The sequence below is a fragment of the Oncorhynchus nerka genome, linkage group LG3 (assembly GCF_034236695.1).
Source record: "Oncorhynchus nerka isolate Pitt River linkage group LG3, Oner_Uvic_2.0, whole genome shotgun sequence".
Taxonomy (NCBI): domain Eukaryota; kingdom Metazoa; phylum Chordata; class Actinopteri; order Salmoniformes; family Salmonidae; genus Oncorhynchus; species Oncorhynchus nerka.
The window spans coordinates 45,241,988-45,261,485 of NC_088398.1; the positions used below are offsets into that span (position 1 = coordinate 45,241,988).

Below are 19,498 nucleotides of genomic sequence, written 5' to 3' on the forward strand. Positions count from 1 at the left end.
TGTCAAGAACTGCAACGCTGCTGGATTTTTCACGCTTAACAGTTTCCCGTGTGTATCAAGGATGGTCCACAACCCAAAGGACATCCACCCAACTTCACACAACTATGGGAAGCATTGGAGTCAACATGGGTCAGCATCCCTGTGGAACGTTTTCAACACCTTGTAGAGTCCGTGTCCTGACAAATTGAAGCTGTTCTGAGGGCAAAAGGGTGGGGTGCAACTCAATATTAGGAGGGTGTTCCTAGTCTTTGGTATACTCAGTGTCTGTACGACTGTTGCTCACGTTCTAACCTATTGTACTGTGTTTATTTGCAGGGAAAACCTGGTTACAAAGGAGAGATGGTATGTCATTCAAGTTGCCATTAATATTTATGTTATTTTGAAGCTACAGTACATTCATTTCATATGACGTATTGCTTTCGATTTCCATTACACAGGGTGAGAGGGGCGAGTGTGGCATTCCAGGAATTAAAGGAGACAGGGTATGTATGAATAATCAAATTTGTCTGCTCTCTGTGTCATGCTTTTGTTCTATTGGTCGTATTACAGGCTGATTTATACAGTACCTTTCTTTACTGTTTCATTGACTGTCCACTCCCAGGGTCCTGAGGGTCCAATGGGCTCCAGAGGTGTCAGAGGTCTCCAGGTGGGTAGACAACAGCGACATGTACCTTGAAAATTCACATATTCAGATCAAAGCGTTATCCTTTTGTGAAACTCCTTTATAAGCACGTACATACTCACTCCGTGCTCCCTTCCCCTCCCACGCACACACACAATGTAGTTGATAATGGCTGTAATCAACCTGGATTGGATTCAGGAGTAGACAAAACAGAGTGAATGTAAATCCGGTACACTCCAAATAGTATGATATGTTATGTTTGGTATGGTATGTATTCATTTGTGGATGTCCATTTCGTATGCTTTGTTAAGAAAATAATTAGAACATTTGCAAAATGTATGATATGTTACGAATTCCAATTTGTTGTCACTAACGTTAGCTAAGTGGCTAGGTGTCTAATGCTAATGTTAGCTAGGTAGCTAACGTTAGCTAGGCTAAGGGTTAGGGATTAGGTTTAAAGGGTTCAGGTTAGGGGGGTTAGCTAACATGCTAAGTAGTTGCAAAGTAGCTAAAATAAATAGTAAGTAGATGCTAAAACGCTAAAGTTGAGTTGGTAGACATTCGCGTTATACGCTTCCCTGTCCACCCTTCCACTTGACCAACCACCCTACTTATGTTTTTGCCTTAAGTAACCTTCTGTCTTATGTAACCATACCAAACATAACATACAGTATCATACTAATTTGAGTGTCCCTGATTTACCCTTACTATGTTACGTCTAGTCTATGTGACCAGGCTGCTGTAAACTCTTTAGCTCTTCCCAGTAATTTAGCATCAGTATCTGGGTAACCTTCACTTTATATCTAGATGTGAATGGTGTCCTCCAGCACAGTAGCAGCAGCACATGTACCCTTGTTAAGGAGTGTTCTTTGTTCCTCCCCAGGGTTTACCCGGACCACAGGGTGACATGGGACCTGAGGGCCCTCAAGGAAAGAAGGTTAGTAAAGAAGACACTTCATACTTAACTCATCACACACATCTGCTGTCACCTGTACACTTCCTTTTACTAGAACTTTAAAAGACAGATTCCTGACACCCATTCTACTACCTGGGAGTCGAGGGTCATGTGTCAACCCTAAAAGGCACCTATGGAAGATATTGGCCCAGTGCCATTGTGCCTTCACCTTCATTAGTTCAGCAGCGTGGGTATTAATGTTAGTTTTCACAACCATATACAGGTTTAGTTAATGGCAGGGGTCCTGTTTCTAAATATACACTAGGAACTGCCTAGAGCATTGTCAACTTCCTTACCAGTCCTTTATAGGGATTGTCAAGGCACTTAATAACAGCTATGAAAAGTAAAATGTTCTCTCTCCATGTGAGAACATGCAGGTGTCTGTTGGAAAGAGATAATATGAACAAAAGGGTAAACACTTAGAATGTCAAAGATATATGTTTTGCTCCCATAATACGAGTAGGTTATACTGTACGTGTTGAGTGTATGTATTGAGGTTTCTGGCAGATGAGATCTTAGCAGCAGAGTGGATAGGTCACACCATTTGCTGACAAATTAGTATCTCTTACTAATTGAATCAGCACCACCATCAAATACAATGTTTCAAAAGTGGATGAATTATGGAGTATCAATGTTTAAAGTCTACCCTGTTATTAGGAATATGTTTTAAGTATGTAAGGTGTTGAGCATTTAAAAGAGCAGGTTGACATTTATTGTCATGATTCTTGTCCTGGAGGCAGAACTGATCGATTTTCACTAAATGGGCCAGCTGCAAAGTCAAAAATTGGCTATTTTGTAAAAATGTATGAAAACAAAAATGTGCTGTTTAGTCTTCATTTAAGGTTAGGGTTAGGCATTAAGGTTAGCAATGTGTTTGGGGTTAGGGTTAGGTTTAAAATTGTATGACTTTGTGGCTGTGCTGTGCCAGCTAGTGATCATTCTGCAGAGCTGCCAGAAAGATTAATGACGGAAAATGCAAACCTGCTTTAAGAGGTCAAATGCGATTTTTTCCGTTGGTATGGAGATATGCAATGGAAATTGTGAGATATCTGCCTTGCTTTGGGAAAACTTTTTAAGTGGTTATCTCAGCTTTCTTCTTGACAGGCTCCACTTCTTTGCTATTTCTCATTTAGGATTAAATATATCCTAAGTCATGAGTGAAGCTCATAATTACTCCAAACTCTGCAATGAACCATTGCCTCCAGTAAAACAGCTCTTCATTGTTTTGAGACTGTGTGTTTTTGACTACTTTGAGTCGGAAACTCAACTGAGAAAAGGCCTGGCCTTAGGATATGTCCTGACTTGTTTTAATTTGTAGAGGCCAAATAGTTGCCCACTTTTCCATGTACAGTTCAGTTCAGACAATAGCTCATCCACAAGTACTGTTTTCACCACATTTGTAAACATTGAAATGAAGGTAAAAGTTCAACTTAAATAAATTGACTTAACCTAACTAACAGGTTGTTACATCAATCTAATTTCAACATAGTCATCAGAACTATGTATATGTTTAAAATTATTGAGTGGTTTAAATTGTACAATTTTAGATTTGATTAGACATATTTTATTTGACATCGTTTCAAATGTTGATAGTAAAATGGCATGTTTAAATCAGTGGCGTAGTTTCAACATCATGCTATCAACCTAAATAAAGAGGTATATTGAAATAAAACATAAAGCCATAGTCCAACCATTTATGCCTGAGCAGTGACTCCTACTGGTATATGAGGGCTAATGCACTTCAATGATAACAAGTCCACCATCCAGATGCCTACCTCTGTACCCTGCTTAGCAATCAAGCTGTGTTCGTTTCCTCTGAGCTATCATTTCAACACATTTAGACATTGATTCCAGACTCATTTGCGTAGACTACCTAAATAACATTGAATAGTTGAAAGTCGTTCGGAATGAGGTTTGCGTTTATGTAGGCTACATTGCCCAAATGATTTGCCAAACAAAGTACACCATAATTTCAACATGTAGCTAGATATACTATCGTTCATCCATGGTTGATTGGATCTTTGAAAGTTTAGAAGTAGTTACCGTTAACCCTATAAATAGGATGCTAAATTCATGATATTAATAATACTGTACAGTTTTACCTTTGGATATTGTCCTGTATATGCAGGATGGTTGGTTGATTTAAAATGTAATCTACAAGTTATTAATACAGTATGTTGGATTCACGTCTTCATCTCAACCAAACATTTAAGAATATGACTAAATCAAATCAAACTTTATTTGAAGTGTATTCAAAGTTTGATTTGATTTAGTGCTATTCTTTAACTTAGATTTTTGGTTGAGATGGAGACGGGAATCCAACATTTCAATCATTAATTGATTGAAACCTAATAGCAATATTTGAAGGAGAGATTATTCTGCTTGCATAGTCTATATACTGTATATTATGAATAACATATATATAAAAAAACAATATCCAAAGATATAAGCTTATTATTAATATCATGAATTTGGAATCATCTTTATATAGTCTTATGGTAACTACTTGTAAAGATCCAATTAACCATGGGACGAATGATAGTATACCTAGCTTCAAGTTGTAATTATCCTTTGGGAAAATTAGATGTCAATGTAGCCTACATAAACCCAACCTCACTTCGAATTTACTTTCACATAAATGTGTAAGAAAAGTGAGTTACTTTCAACAATTCAATGTTATTTAGGTAGGCTACGCAAACGAGTATGGAAACTGATTAATGTCTAAATGTGTCGAGATTATAGCTCAGCTGAATCGAACACAGCTTGTTTCCACAGTCAAGCAGGGTAAATAGAGGTAGGTATATGGATGGTAGACTTGTTCTCACTGAAGTGCATTACGCCTCATATACCAGTAGGAGTCAACGTTGTTCAGGCTAGCTTCACATTTTATTTCAATATATGGGGTCCGGAATTGTCACCCTTGATAAAGATGAGCAACTATAACTGTATAAAATCATTCAAATAGTGAGCTACAATATATTGCATGCTCAAAGAATTGGGAAATTATAATATTTTATACTAATACAAATACTCAGAGAAATAGATTTAGTTTACCAAGTAATTTTTTCCCCCTCAAAGGTAGGGGTCAAAATTATTGACACCTCTAAAGATTCTTATAAATAAAGTAGTCAAAAGTTTAGTATTTGGTCCCATTTTCCCAGCACACAATGACTACATCAAGCTTGTAACTCTACACACTTGTTGGATACATTTGCAGTTCGTTTTGGTTGGGTTTCAGATTAGTTTGCACCCATTAGAAATTAATGGTGTATAATCTATAGTCATTTTGGAGTCACTTTTATTGTAAATAAGAATATAATATGTTTCGAAATACTTCTGCATTAATGTGGATGCTACCATGATTATGTGAATGAATTGTGGATAATGATGGGGTGGGAAAGTTACATAGGGTCAAAGATCATACCTCCAACTTTTACCATTACCATTATCAATAACAGGGAATGATAGCATGTCTTGGGTGTATGATCTTTGACCCTTTGTATCTTTCTCACACATTCAGGATTATCCATTATCATGGTAGCATCCACATTAATGTACAAGTGTTAAAAAACATATTATATTCTAATTTACAATAAAAGTGACTCCAAAATAAAAAAAAATAATACATTACTTACCATTCATTTTTATTTAATTTCTATTTATTTATTCATATTTTTTTGCTCAATCTGATTGGATGGGCCTGGCTCCAAAGTGGCAGGCGTGGGCCTCTTCTTTTTCAACATTGAACAAGGTCAAATAAAATATGTCTAATCAAATATGAAATCCAACATCATTTCCACCACCTAATATATTGAATATAGGATGAAAAATATGAGTTTTCTTTATTTTCAACTCAATTTCAAAGTATACATAGTTCTGATGATTATGCTGAAATTAGATTGATGTAGCAACCTGTTAGTCAGGTTAAGTCAATGTATTTAAGTTGAACTTTTACCTTAATTTCAATGTTTACAACTCTGGTGGATGAGCTATTGTCTGAACTGCACTGTACATGGAAAGGTGGGCAACTTTTTGGCCCCTACACATTTTTACAAAGCTGGTTGGAATTAGATGAAAACAGTACTAGTATATTTACTTTTTTGTCTTTTCCACGTTGATTCCACGTCACAATACATTGACAAATTACATTAAATTACTGTTGATTCAACCAGTGTGCACCCAGTGGGTCTGCTTGATTTATAACACATTTGAGTAATTACCTTCGAGATCAGAAGTTCTGTTATGAGCTTTTTCTCATCAACTTCAAAAATAGTCTATGTGCAAGTATTTTCTGAGCAATACTAGGCTTTGTTTATAAGTCAAATTTAGGAAGAATATAATTGATATTATATCAATATATACAGTTCAAGTTGGAGGTTTACATACACCTTAGCCAAATACCTTTAAACTCAGTTAGGATCTTAAGTCAGTTAGGATCACCAATTTATTTTAAGAATGTGAAATGTCAAAATAATAGTAGAGAGAATTATTTATTTTAGCTTTTATTTCTTTCATCACATTCCCAGTAGGTCAGAAGTTTACATACACTCAATTCGTATTTGGTAGCATTGCCTTTAAATGGTTTAACTTGGGTCAAACGTTTCAAGTAGCCTTCCACAAGCTACCCACAATACGTTGGGTGAATTTTTACCCATTCCTCCTGACAGAGCTGGTGTAACTGAGTCAGGTTTGTAGGCCTCCTTGCTCACACACGCTTTTTCAGTTCTGTCCACAAATCTTCTATGGGATTAAGGTCAGGGCTTTGTGACTTTGTTGTCCTTAAGCCATTTTGCCACAACTTTGGAAGTATGATTGGGGTCATTGTCTATTTGGAAGACCCATTTGCGACCAAGCTTTAACTTCCTGACTGATGTCTTGAGATGTTGCTTCAATATATCCACATAATTTTCCTGTCTCATGATGCCATCTATTTTGTGAAGTGCACCAGTCCCTCCTGCAGCAAAGCACCCCCACAACATGATGCTGCCACCCCCGTGCTTCACGGTTGAGACGGTGTTCTTCAGCTTGCAAGCCTTCCCCTTTGTCCTCCAAACATAACGATGGTCATTATGGCCAAACATTTATATTTTTGTTTCATCAGACCAGAGGACATTTCTCCAAAAAGTACGATCTTTGTCCCCATGTGCAGTTGCAAACCTGGCAAAGTCTGGCTTTTTATGGCGGTTTTGGAGCAGTGGCTTCTTCCTTGCTGAGCAGCCTTTCAGGTTATATCGATATTGGACTAATTTTACTGTGGATATAGAGAGTTTTGTACCTATTCCTCCAACATCTTCACAAGGTCCTTTGCTGTTGTTCTGGGATTGATTTAGACTTTTTACACCAAAGTACGTACATCTCTAGGAGACAGAACGCATCTCCTTCCTGAGCGGTATGTTGGCTGCGTGGTCCCATGGTGTTTATACTTGCATACTATTGTTTGTACAGATGAACGTGGTACCTTTAAGCGTTTGGAAATTGCTCCCAAGGATGAACCAGACTTGTGGAGGTCTACAATTTTTTTTCTGAGGTCTTGGCTGATTTCTTTAGATTTTCCCATGATGTCAAGCAAAGAGGCACAATTGGAAGGTTGGCCTCGAAATACATCCACAGGTAGACCACCAACTGACTCGAATGATGTCAATTAATTGTAAACATCCGACTTCAACTGTATCTGAGTAAGATAGATCAAAGGGCGATGTTTCTGTGGGATGTCAATTAACATTCATCTGAATGTAAATGTAAAACAACTGGATGTTTAAAGGTTGTCTGATCTGCGTAGACAGAATTCGAGCTTTGGACTGCCATTTTTCTGTAACCATTGACTGTATAAATGAATGATCAAAGCCATCGATCATGTGACACCATTCATGTCTATGTGAAGATAAAGTAGCGCATTGAAGCCAGATTAAGTCGGTTAAGATGGTGTCTCATGGCGACATGCCAGTTTGAGCTGCACAAGGAAGTCACTTTACGGGCTAGCTCAGTGTTGCCCCCTCTAATTGAGTAACTCAATTGGAAGGCCGACCTTGGTACTGCAGACTGCCATTAGCAACTAAATGATCCTCATAACTTATTTTGTGTGCGATTTTCAAATCATTGGTTCAAGGACATTAGAAGCATTAGAAGTATTAGAAGCAATTATTGGTGTCGTGGTTGTCTTCGATAACCCACTCCCTTGTTCTTTAGAATGGGTCTGTGTTAAGCTGCTAACTTCGTTTGTTGCTAACTTTTCTGTGTCTCTCGTGTTGGTTATCATAGGGTGACCGCGGTCTAACTGGGCCGCCCGGAATTCAGGGAGAAACTGGTATTGGACTTCCTGGACCAAAGGTACGTTTTTTTTTCTATTATTGCTTTTGTCTAACTAATTAATTGTTTTATGTTACCTGTTCCATCTCGCCATGTCTTCTTTCTAGGGTGATCTGGGATTCCAGGGAAGACTCGGCCCCCCTGGTCCGCCAGGGCTGGGTGAACATGGCCAGCCAGTGAGTGGACAGAAACTCTACTAGCATTTTACTGTAGCATACTGCATTACGTAGTTTGGTTTCATTGACAGCCAGACTGATTCTTTTTCAACTTTGAGTAATACTGTATATCACAGTCGGAAATGTGAGGTGGGATGACAACTTCAAAGACAGTGTGCTGTCTGACCCAATGTTGGAAAAATAATCATGCTGATTTATTTTACAGGGGCCTCAAGGGCCACAAGGTGTTCAAGGGGAGAAAGGACCCCATGGTGAGGGGCTCCCTGGACCAAAGGTATGAATACAATAGAGAAATTATCTGGGTACAGCTGGAATCAAATCAAATTCTATTTGTCACATGCGCCGAGTACGACAGGTGTAGACCTTAATGTGAAATGCTTACTTAACACCCTTAACCAACAATGTCATTTTAAGAAAATAGAGTTAAGAAAATGTTACAAAATTAACTAAAGTAAAAACATTTTCCTAAGTAACACAATAAAATAACAATAATGAGGCTATATACAGGGCTACTGGTACCGAGTCAATATGCGGGGTACAGGTTAGTCAAGGTCATTTCTACATGTAGGTAGGGGAAAAATGGCTATGCATAGATAATAAACAGCGACTAGCATCAGTGTAAAAAAAAAAGGGGGGGGGGGGGTAAATTCAAATACTCCGGGTGGCAATTTGATGAATTGTTCAGCAGTCTTATGGCTTGTGGGAAGAAGCTGTTAATGAGCCTTTTGGTCCTAGACTTGCGGTAGCAGAGAGAACAGTCTATGACTTGGGTGACAGGAGTCTTTGACCATTTTTGGGGCCTTCCTCTGACACCGCCTGGTATATAATGTAGGTCCTGGATGGCAGTAAGCTTGACCCCAATGATGTACCGGGCTTTACGCACTACCTTCTGTAGGCGGTGATACAACAGGATGCTCTCAATGATGCAGCTGTAGAACTTTTTGAGGTTCTGGGGACCCATGCCAAATCTTTTCAGACTCCCGAGGGGGAAAAGGCGTTGTCGTATCCTCCCCCCCAGTACTCCTTGTTCACCCACGACTGCATGGCCAGCCACGACTCCAACACCATCATTAAGTTCTTCCCACACAACAGTGGTAGGCCTGATCACTGACAACGATGAGACAGCCTATAGGGAGGAGGTCAGAGACCTGGCCGGGTGGTGCCAGAATAACAACCTATCCCTCAACGTAACCAAGACTAAGGAGATGATTGTGGACTACAGGAAAAAGAGGGCTGAACATGCCCCCTTTCACGTCGACGGGGCTGTAGTGGAGCGGGTCGAGGGTTTCAAGTTCCATGCTGTCCACATCACCAACAAAGTATCTTGGTCCAAACACACCAAGACAGTCGTGAAGAGGGCACGACAAAGCCTATTCCCCCTCATGAAACTAAAAAGATTTGGCATGGGTCCTGAGATCCTCAAAAGGTTGCATCACTTCCTGGTATGGCAATTGCTCGGCCTCCGACAGCAAGGCACTTCAGAGGGTAGTGTGTACGGCCCAGTACATCACTGGGGCAAAGCTGCCTGCCATCCAGGACCTCTACACCAGGCGGTGTCAGAGGAAGGCTCTGAAATAGTCAAAGACCCCAGCCACCCCAGTCATAGACTGTTCTCTCTACTACCGCATGGCAAGCGGTACCGAAGTGCCAAGTCTAGGACAAAAAGGCTTCTCAACAGTTTTTACCCCCAAGCCATAAGACTCCCGAACAGGCAACCAAATGGTTACCCAGACTATTTGCATTGTGTGCCCCCCCTACCCCTCTTTTATGCTGCTGCTACTCTCTGTTTATCTTATATGCATAGTCACTTTAACTATGCATTCATGTACATACTACCTCAATTGGCTCCCGCACATTGGCTAACCGGGCTATCTGCATTGTGTCTCACCACCCGCCAACCCCTCTTTTTACGCTACTGCTACTCTCTGTTCATCAAATATGCATAGTCACTTTAACCAGACCTACATGTACATACTACCTCAATAAGCCTGACTAAGAGGTGTCTGTTTATAGCCTTGCTACTCTTATTTTCAAATGTCTTTTTACTGTTGTTTTATTTCTTTACTTACCTTCACACACACACATACCTTTTTTCCCGCACTATTGGTTAGAGCCTGTAAGTAAGCATTTCACTGTTAGGTCTACTACACCTATTGTATTCGCCGCACGTGACAAATAAACTTTGATTTGATTTGAGATTAGTGTCCCGCTCCTTGAAAGCGGCAGCTCTAACCTTTAGCTCGGTTGCGGATGTTGCCTGTAATCCATGCCTGCTGGTTGGGATATGTACTTACGGTCACTGTGGGGATACGATTCCATTGTTTCCAGTGATATTTGTGTTAGCCCACAGCATATTTTCCGGGATTACCGGTAGGAACAATTGTGGAAGCAACATTAAAGCTAAATAATTTAGCTTTAATACAATAATAGCAGAAATGGACGTAAACCTGTTATTAAAAAGATGGCTTCTCAACCTCTTGATTCTACCAGTACCTGGTCTGTTGTAGATGCCCATCCGTTAGGCCATATTTGATATTGGAAACACACAAGGCATTACATACACATGAAATCACAACTCTCACTGGATTTCAGAGAGAAGAAATGTGTAATCTGACAGATCCTTCACTTGTTTATTCTTCAACACATTGGCTGCAACTGTCAAGGTCAGGCTCTGCCCTTCTCCAAAGCAGTCTACTCAAAGCTCAAGTGCTCAATCAAGTGTTACCATTCATGTTGCTGTGCAGGAGCAAACCCTATAAAAACAATGTCATTACTCCTTGTGGAGTGACATACAGTGCATTCAGAAAGTATTCAGACCCCTTCCCTTTTCCACATTTTGTTACGTTACAGCCTTATTATGAAATGTATTAAATTATTTTTCATTCTACACAATACACAATAATGATAAAGCAAAAATAGTTTTTTAGAAACAGAAATAACTTATTTACATAAGTGTTCAGACCCTTTGCTATGAAATTAAGCTCAGGTGCATCCTGTTTCCATTGATCATCCTTGATGTTTTTACAACTTGATTGGAGTCCACCTGTGGTAAATTAAATTGATTGGACATGATTTGGAAAGGCACACACCTGTTTATACCGTAAGGTCTCACAGTTGACAGTGCATGTCTGAGCAAAAACCAAGCCATGAGGTCGAAGGAATTGTCTGTAGAGCTCCGAGACAGGATTGTGTTGAGGAACAGATCTGGGGAATGGCACCAGAAAATGTCTGCTGCATTGAAAGTCCCCAAGAACAAAGTGGCCTCCATCAATCTTAAATGGAAGAAGTTTGGAACCACCAGGACTCTTCCTAGAGCTGGCCGCCCGGCCAACTGAACAATTGGGGGAGAAGGGCCTTGGTCAGGGAGGTGACCAAGAACCCGATGGTAACTCTGACAGAGCTCCAGAGTTCCTCTGTGGAGATGGGAGAACCTCCCGGAAGGACAACCATCGCTGCAGCACTCCACCAATCAGGCCTTTATGATAGAGTGACCAGACGGAAGCCACTCCTCAGTAAAAGGCACATGACAGCCTGCTTGGAGTTTGCCAAAAGGCACCTAAAGGACTCTCAGACCATGAGAAACAAGAGTCTGATGAAACCAAGATTGAACTCTTTGGCATCACCTCTGAAGGAAACCTGGCACCATCCCTAAGGTGAAGCATGGTGGTGGCAGCATCAGACTAATCCTGAGACTAGTCAGGATTAAGGGAAAGATGAACGGTGCAAAGTACAGAGTTCCTTGATGATAAACCTGCTCAGGACCTTCAAATAGGACAACAACCCTAAGCACATAGCCAAGACAACACAGTGGCTTCGGGACAAGTCTCTGAATGAGCTTGAGTGGCCCGGACTTGAACCTGATCTAACAGATCTGGAGAGACCTGAAAATAGCTGTACAATAGCTTCCCATACACACTTCCCATCCAACCTGACAGAGCTTGAGAAGATCTGCAGAGAAGAATGGGAGAAACTCCCCAGATTTTTTATTTTACCTTTATTTAACCAGGCAAGTCAGTTAAGAATTAATTATTATTTTCAATGACGGCCTAGGAACAGTGGGTTAACTGCCTGTTCAGGGCAGAACAACAGATTAGTACCTTGTCAGCTCGAGGGTTTGAACGTGCAACCTTCCGGTTACTAGTCCAACGCTCTAACCACTAGGCTACCCTGCCGCCCCATATACAGGTGTGCCAAGCTTGTTGAGTCATAACCAAGAAGACTCAAGGCTGTAATTACTGCCAAAAGTGCTTCAACAAAGTACTAGGGTCTGAATACTTTTGAAAATGTGATATTTATTTTTTTCTTTTCAGAAATTTGCAAAAACCTTTGGCTTGGTCATTGTGGGATATTGTGTGTAGATTGATGGGGGGGGGGGGGGGGCATTTTAATCCATTTTAGAATAAGGCTGTAAAATAACAAAATGAGGAAAAAGTCAAGGAGTCTGAATACATTCCGAATGCACCGTATACAATATTTTATATGTAGACTGTTCAAACATTACATACACATGGAGAGGGCCTGGATTTACATGAGATTTAAGATTGGCAAGCAAGCACAAAATGGAACACATGAAAACATGACAGCACTTGGAGTTCATCGTGGGTTTCATTTTAGTCATATTGTCATCATAACATCTAGAGACATGAGCATTAACACATATGTATGTGTAGTAAAGTTTTTCCTAATTCAAGTCAGAACCTGAAAGCAAATTACATAATGGCACTGTTGAGAGTTTGAGTGGTTGATGCACATACATTTGGTAGTAGGCAGATCCCGAAAAAGGAGGGTAAACACAGAAAATGTCCTGAGGCAACCAAACATCTGTCAGAACTGTGCCAGACCCATTGGCACTTATGGGAAAGTACCTCACCCCAAAATGGGTCAGGGCAGTTCTATAGAATGGGCCAACCCCCACAACAACTAATATGTTATTGTCTGTGTCTGCATTTCATTATTTTCTGTTTAGTTTGAGAAGAGCAAGCAACACTCATCGGAGGGATAACATAAACAGATTCCAACATGAATTAAAGATTTGGGAATAACATAACTACACTCACATTGGACCATGTCATACTACTCACAAGACAGAGACAGGTGCTAACTTAACCCGCACAGTCCTTACTACGCTATTGACTGAGAACAATGAGGATAGTTCTGTGAATGTGTGAGCCAGGGGGAGTTGGATATGTGACTGGGAGAGAAGGGTGATGACTTGTCTTTGTTTTGCAGGGAGACCGGGGGCTGGACGGACCGAGGGGGCCGAGAGGACAGACGGGTGCAGGAATCAAAGGAGAAAAGGTGGGCTGTGAATACGCCAGTAATGAATGCCATCCACACAAACATGTCATGTCTACCCAACAAAATACCTAGTGAAGTGCATAAACAAGCCTGAATGTCCTAGTCAGCAGGTGTCTCCTTGGAATGTTCCATTGAGAAAGAAGGGCCAGCTGGGAGGGTGTTAAATCTCTAGTTACTGTGGAAAAGTTCAAAGTTGAAGGTGGTATTATTTTTGCACCACCTGTTGTAGGATTCAATAAACAACCATGCTATGATGTTAGAAGCAAAGGTTTTCAAGCACATTTATTGGTGGTTACAGAATTTAGCCCTCTGGAGTCAGAAACAAGATGTGTACTGCACATCGCATTTCAGGAAGGCACTCATGCAGATATTCAACCCCCTTGGCATTTTTCCTACTTTGTTGTCTTACAACCTGGAATTTAAATGGATTTTTGTGGGGTTTGTATCATTTCATTTATACAACGAGCCTACCACTTTGAAGATGCAAAATATTTTTTCTTGTGAAACAAGCAAGAAATAAGACAAAAAAACTGAACCTGAGCGTGCATAACTATTCACCCCCCACAAAGTCAATACTTTGTAGAGCCACCTTTTTCAGCAATTACAGCTGCAAGTTTCTTGGGATATGTCTCTATAAGCTTGGCACATCTAGCCACTGGGACCCATTCTTCAAGGCAAAACTGCTCCAGCTCCTTCAAGTTGGATGAGTTCCGCTGGTGTACAGCAGTCTTTAAGTCATACCACAGATTCTCAATTGGATTGAGGTCTGGGCTTTGACTAGGCCATTCCAATACATTTAAATGTTTCCCCTTAAACCACTGAAGTGTTGCTTTAGCAGTATGCTTATGGTCATTGTCCTGCTGAAAGGTGTACCTCCGTCGCAGTCTCATATCTCTGGAAGACTGAAGCAGCTTTCCCTCAAGAATTTCCCTGTATTTAGCGCCATCCATCATTCCTTCAATTCTGACCAGTTTCCCAGTCCCTGCAGATGGAAAAACATCCCCACAGTGAAGCATGGTGGTGGCAGCATCATGCTGTGGGGATGGTGTTCTCGGGGAGATAAGAGGTTTGCACCAGACATAGCATTTTCCTTGATGGCCATAAAGCTCCATTTTAATCTCATCTGACCAGAGTACCTTCTTCCATATGTTTTGGGATTCTCCCACATGCCTTTTGGTGAACACCAAACGTGTTTGCTTATTATTTTCTAGAAGCAATGGCTTTTTTGTCTGGCCACTCTTCTGTAAAGCCCAGCACTGTGGCGTGTACGGTTTAAAATGGTCCTATGGTCAGATACTCCAATATCCGCTGTGGAGCTTTACAGCTCCTTCAGGGTCATCTTTGGTCTCTTTGTTGCCTCTCTGATGAATGCCCTCCTTGCCTGGTCTGTGAGTTTTGGTGGGCGGCCCTCTCTTGGCAGGTTTGTTGTGGTGCCATATTCTTTAAAAATTTTAATAATGGATTTAATGGTGCTCCGTGGGATGTTCAAAGTTTCAGATATTTTATTTTTTAACCCAACCCTGATCTGTACTTCTCCACAACTTTGTCCCTGACCTGTTTAGAGAGCTCCTTGGTCTTCATAGTGCCGCTTGCTTGGTGGTGTTGCAGACTCTGGGGCCAATCAGAACAGGTGTATGTATATGTAAATGTAAATATATACTGTATGTATACATTTACATATATACATACTGAGATCATGTGACAGATCATGTGACACTTAGATTGCACACAGGTGAACTTTATTTAACTAATTATGGGACATCTGAGGGTAATCGGTTACACCAGATCTTATTTAGGGGCTTCATAGCAAAGTTGGTGAATACATATGCACGCACCACTTTTCCGTTCTAATTTTTTTTTTTTTTTTTTGAAACAAATTGTTTTTTTCACTTCACCAATTTGGACTATTTTGTGTATGTCCATTCCATGAAATCCAAAGAAAAATCCATTTAAATTACAGGTTGTAATGAAACAAAATAGGAAAAACACCAAGGGGGGTGAATACCTTTGCAAGGCACTGTATCCCATTGGGCACACACTGGTTGAATTAACATTGTTTCCATGTCATTTCAACAAAATGACGTTGAACCAAAGTGGAATAGACGTTAAATTGAAGTCTGTACCTAGTGGGATAGGCCAATATGCTCATAAAGGGTTAAATACCAACCTTGACCCTCAACCCATTCTATGTTTGATCTCAGGGTGAGTTCGGGCCTCCAGGTCATCCAGGACTTGTTGGACTTACAGGAGCGGGCATCCAGGGGGAGAAGGTAAGTTGAGTGGCAAAAGTAACTTACAGTTGAAGTTTACATACACTTAGGTTGGAGTCATTAAAACTTGTTTTTCAACCACTCCACAAATTTCTTGTGAACAAACTATAGTTTTGGCAAGTCGGTTAGGACATCTACTTTGTGCATGACACAAGTCATTTTTCCAACAATTGTTTACAGACAGATTATTTCACTTATAATTCACTGTATCACAATTCCAGTGGGTCAGAAATGTACATACGCTAAGTTGACTGTGCCTTTAAACAGCTTGGAAAATTCCAGAAAATGTTGTCATTGCTTTAGAAGCTTCTGATAGGCTAATTTACATAATTTGAGTCAATTTGAGGTGTAACTGTGGATGTATTTCAAGGCCTACCTTCAAACTCAGTGCCTCTTTGCTTGACATCATGGGAAAATCAAAAGAAATCAGCCAAGACTTCAGAAAAAAAATTGCGGACCTCCACAAGTCTGGTTCATCCTTGGGAGCAATTTCCAAAAGCCTGAAGGTACCATGTTCAAGTATAAACACCATGGGACCACGCAGCCATCATACCTTGTGACCTTGTGAAGATGCTGGAGGAAACCAGTACAAAGGTATTTATATCCACAGTAAAACAAGTCCTATATCGATATAACCTGAAAGGCCACTCAGCAAGGAAGAAGCCACTGCTCCAAAACCGCCATAAAAAAAAGCCAGACTATGGTTTGCAACTGCACTTCTGGACAAAGATCCTACTTTTTGGAGCAATGTCCTCTGGTCTTACAAAACAAAGAGAACTGTTTGGCCATAATGACCATCGTTATGTTTGGAGGTAAAAGGGGGATGCTTGCAAGCCGAAGAACACCATCCTATCCGTGAAGCACGGGGGTGGCAGCATCATGTTGTGGGGGTGCTTTGCTGCAGGAGGGACTGCTGCACTTCACAAAATAGATTGCATCATGAAGGAAATTGTGGATATATTGAAGCAACATCTCAAGACATCAGTCAGGAAGTTAAAGCTTGGTTGGAAATGGGTCTTCCAAATGTACAATGACCCCAAGCATACTTCCAAAGTTGTAGCAAAATGGCTTAAGGACAACAAAGTCAAAGTATTAGAGTGGCCATCACAAAGCCCTGACCTCAATCCTATAGAAAATTTGTGGGCAGAACCTAAAAATCGTATACGAGCATATCTGACTCCGTAACACCAGTTCTGTAAGGAGGAATGGGCCAAAATTCCCCCAACTTATTGTGGGAAGCTAGTGGAAGGCTACCTGAAACGTTTGACTCAAGTTAAACAATTTAAAGGCAATGCTACCAAATACTACTTGAGTGTATGTAAACTTATGTCCCACTGGGAATGTGATGAAATAAATAAAAGCTCAAATAAATCATTCTCTCTACTATTATTCTGACATTTCACATTCTTAAAATAAAGTGGTGATCCTAACTGACCTAAAACAGGTCATTTTTACTAGGATTAAATGTCAGGAATTGTGAAAAACTGAGTTTAAATGTATTTGGCTAAGGTGTATGTAAATTTCTGACTTCAACTGTAATACTACACTTGCATGTACATCACATACAAACAGTGGCGATTTTAGCATGTACATTTTGGTGGGCCAAAACAATTGAGGGATGCATGCCGGCAAAGCCACTACACAACACAACACTAAACAATAGATTAATTGCGCTATAACGGTGACAAACGGTGCCCACAAACTGGTAGGGCTTACGTAAAGCTGTCCCAACAGCAGAGTCCCAACAGCAGCCCCAACAACTTACTACTACTACACCTAGCTATCAATGGTGCCTTGTCTGGCAGCGACAGTTCATTCTGACTCATTTACTGCATTTAAAAAAAATCTAGCTGATATGGCTGACTTGCTTAAACAAATCTGGTTACTACTGACAATTGAGATGTACAAACCATGACATAAGTGATGACCAGAGAATAAGAAGCAAATCGTAATTTCGATTAAGACATTAATGAGCGAGCTAGGACGGACCTAGTCAATATAACTATTTGTTCAGCACTTTTGAAATGTACAGTGACTGAATTCAGAACATGGGCCGTTCTTACGGTGTTGTCCCTGTACACCAAGTCAAAACCATTGGATAAATAAAGGGGGCGTTTAAGCAGAAAACAGGTTATAGTCTACATGTGCACCACCAAGTCAGAACAGTAGGCAAAATTAATGAGAGGAAAATTGACCAAATTATTAGGTTGAGTCTCATGGGCTACTAACGGCTACCAACATACACTTTCTTAACTCAAGAAAGCAGAAAAGGAGACCATGTTTGTATGCGGCTTTAATTTAAGTCAATGATTTGTTATTTTATTATATTGTTTGCAAACCGATATGTGACAGGTATTAATGCCAAGATAACATGCAAAACGGGAGGGGGGGTGGTAAAAATGTGGGGCTCAAAACAGGTGGGACAAGTCGCCACCGCATACACACACACACACACACACTGACGTGATTGTGATTGTTATTCCTCAGGGAGTGGAGGGTCCCAGGGGTCCACCTGGCGGCAGAGGGACACAAGGAGAGGGCTTACCTGGACCTAAGGTTGGTGTTACGCCTAGATAATGTCAAATCAAATTTGTCAAATACAACAACCTTACAGTGAAATGCTTACTTACAAGCCCTTAAAAAACAATGCAGTTTAAGAACAATAAGTGTTGATTAAAAAATAAATGAGTAAATAACAAATATTTAAAGAACGGCAGTAAAATAACAGTAGCGAGGCTATATACTGTACCGGTACAAAGTCCATGTGCAGGGGCACAGGTTAGTCGAGGTAATTGAGGTAATATGCACATGTAGGTAGATTTAAAGTGACAATGCATAGATAATAAACAGAGAGTAGCAGCAGTGTAAAAGAGGGGGGGGCAATGCAAATAGGCTGGGTAGCCTGATAAGCTGTTCAGTAGTCTTATGGCTTGGGGGTAGAAGCTGTTAAGAAGCCTTTTTGTCCTAGACTTGGCACTCCAGTACCGCTTGCCGTGCGGTAGCAGAGAGAACAGTCTATGACCAGGGTGGCTGGAGTCTTTGACAATTTTTAGGGCCTTTCTCTGACACCGCTTGGTATAGAGGTCCTGGATGGCAGGAAGCTTGGCCCCAGGGATGTACTGGGCCGTACGCACTCCCCTCTGTAGTGCCTTGTGGTCGGAGGCCGAGCAGTTGCCATACCAGGCAGTGATGCAACCTGTCAGAATGATCTTGATGGTGCAGCTGTAGAACATTTGAGGATCTGAGGACCCATGCCAAATCTTTTCAGTCTCCTGAGGAAGAATAGGATTTGTCATTCCCTCTTCATGACTGTCTTGGTGTGTTTGGACCATTATATTTTGTTGGTGATGTGGACACCAAGGAACTTGAAGCTATCAACCTGTTCCACTACAGCCCCGTAGATGAGAATGGGGGTGTGCTCGGTCCTCCTTTTCCTGTAGTCCACAATCATCTCTTTTCTCTTGATCACATTGAGGGAGAGTTTGTTATCCTGGCACCACACGGCCAGGTCTCTGACCTCCTTCCTATAGGCTGTTGAGGTTTAGCGTGGCAGATGTGTTGTTACCTACCCTTACCACCTGGGGGCGGCCCGTCAGAAAGTCCAGGATCCAATTGCAGAGGGAGGTGTTTCGTCCCAGAGTCCTGGTAATCCGTCTTGTGAAGGTTGACCGGTTTAAAGGTCTTACTCACACCGGCCAAGGAGAGTGTGATCACACAGTCGTCCTGAACAGCAGATGCTTTCATGCATGTTTCAGTGTTGCTTGTCTCGAAGCGAGCATAAAAGTAATTTAGCTCGCCTATTAGGCTTGTGTCACTGGGCAGGTCGCGGCTGTGCTTCCCTTTTAGTCTGTAATAGTTTGCAAGCCCTGCC

General features: G+C 40.9%; 1 protein-coding gene across 1 annotated transcript in view; it reads left to right on the top strand.

The window, feature by feature from the left end:
- LOC115108781 (collagen alpha-1(XXVIII) chain-like) overlaps positions 1-19,498 on the top strand; it is a 37,499-nt gene that overhangs the window by 7,943 nt on the left and 10,058 nt on the right. Inside the window, exons 8-17 of the mRNA XM_029633395.2 lie at positions 316-342; positions 438-482; positions 602-646; positions 1,506-1,559; positions 7,836-7,904; positions 7,991-8,059; positions 8,265-8,333; positions 13,289-13,357; positions 15,559-15,627; positions 18,115-18,183. Of these exons, the coding sequence (XP_029489255.1) occupies positions 316-342; positions 438-482; positions 602-646; positions 1,506-1,559; positions 7,836-7,904; positions 7,991-8,059; positions 8,265-8,333; positions 13,289-13,357; positions 15,559-15,627; positions 18,115-18,183 (585 nt within the window). The remainder of the gene's footprint in view (positions 1-315; positions 343-437; positions 483-601; positions 647-1,505; positions 1,560-7,835; positions 7,905-7,990; positions 8,060-8,264; positions 8,334-13,288; positions 13,358-15,558; positions 15,628-18,114; positions 18,184-19,498) is intronic.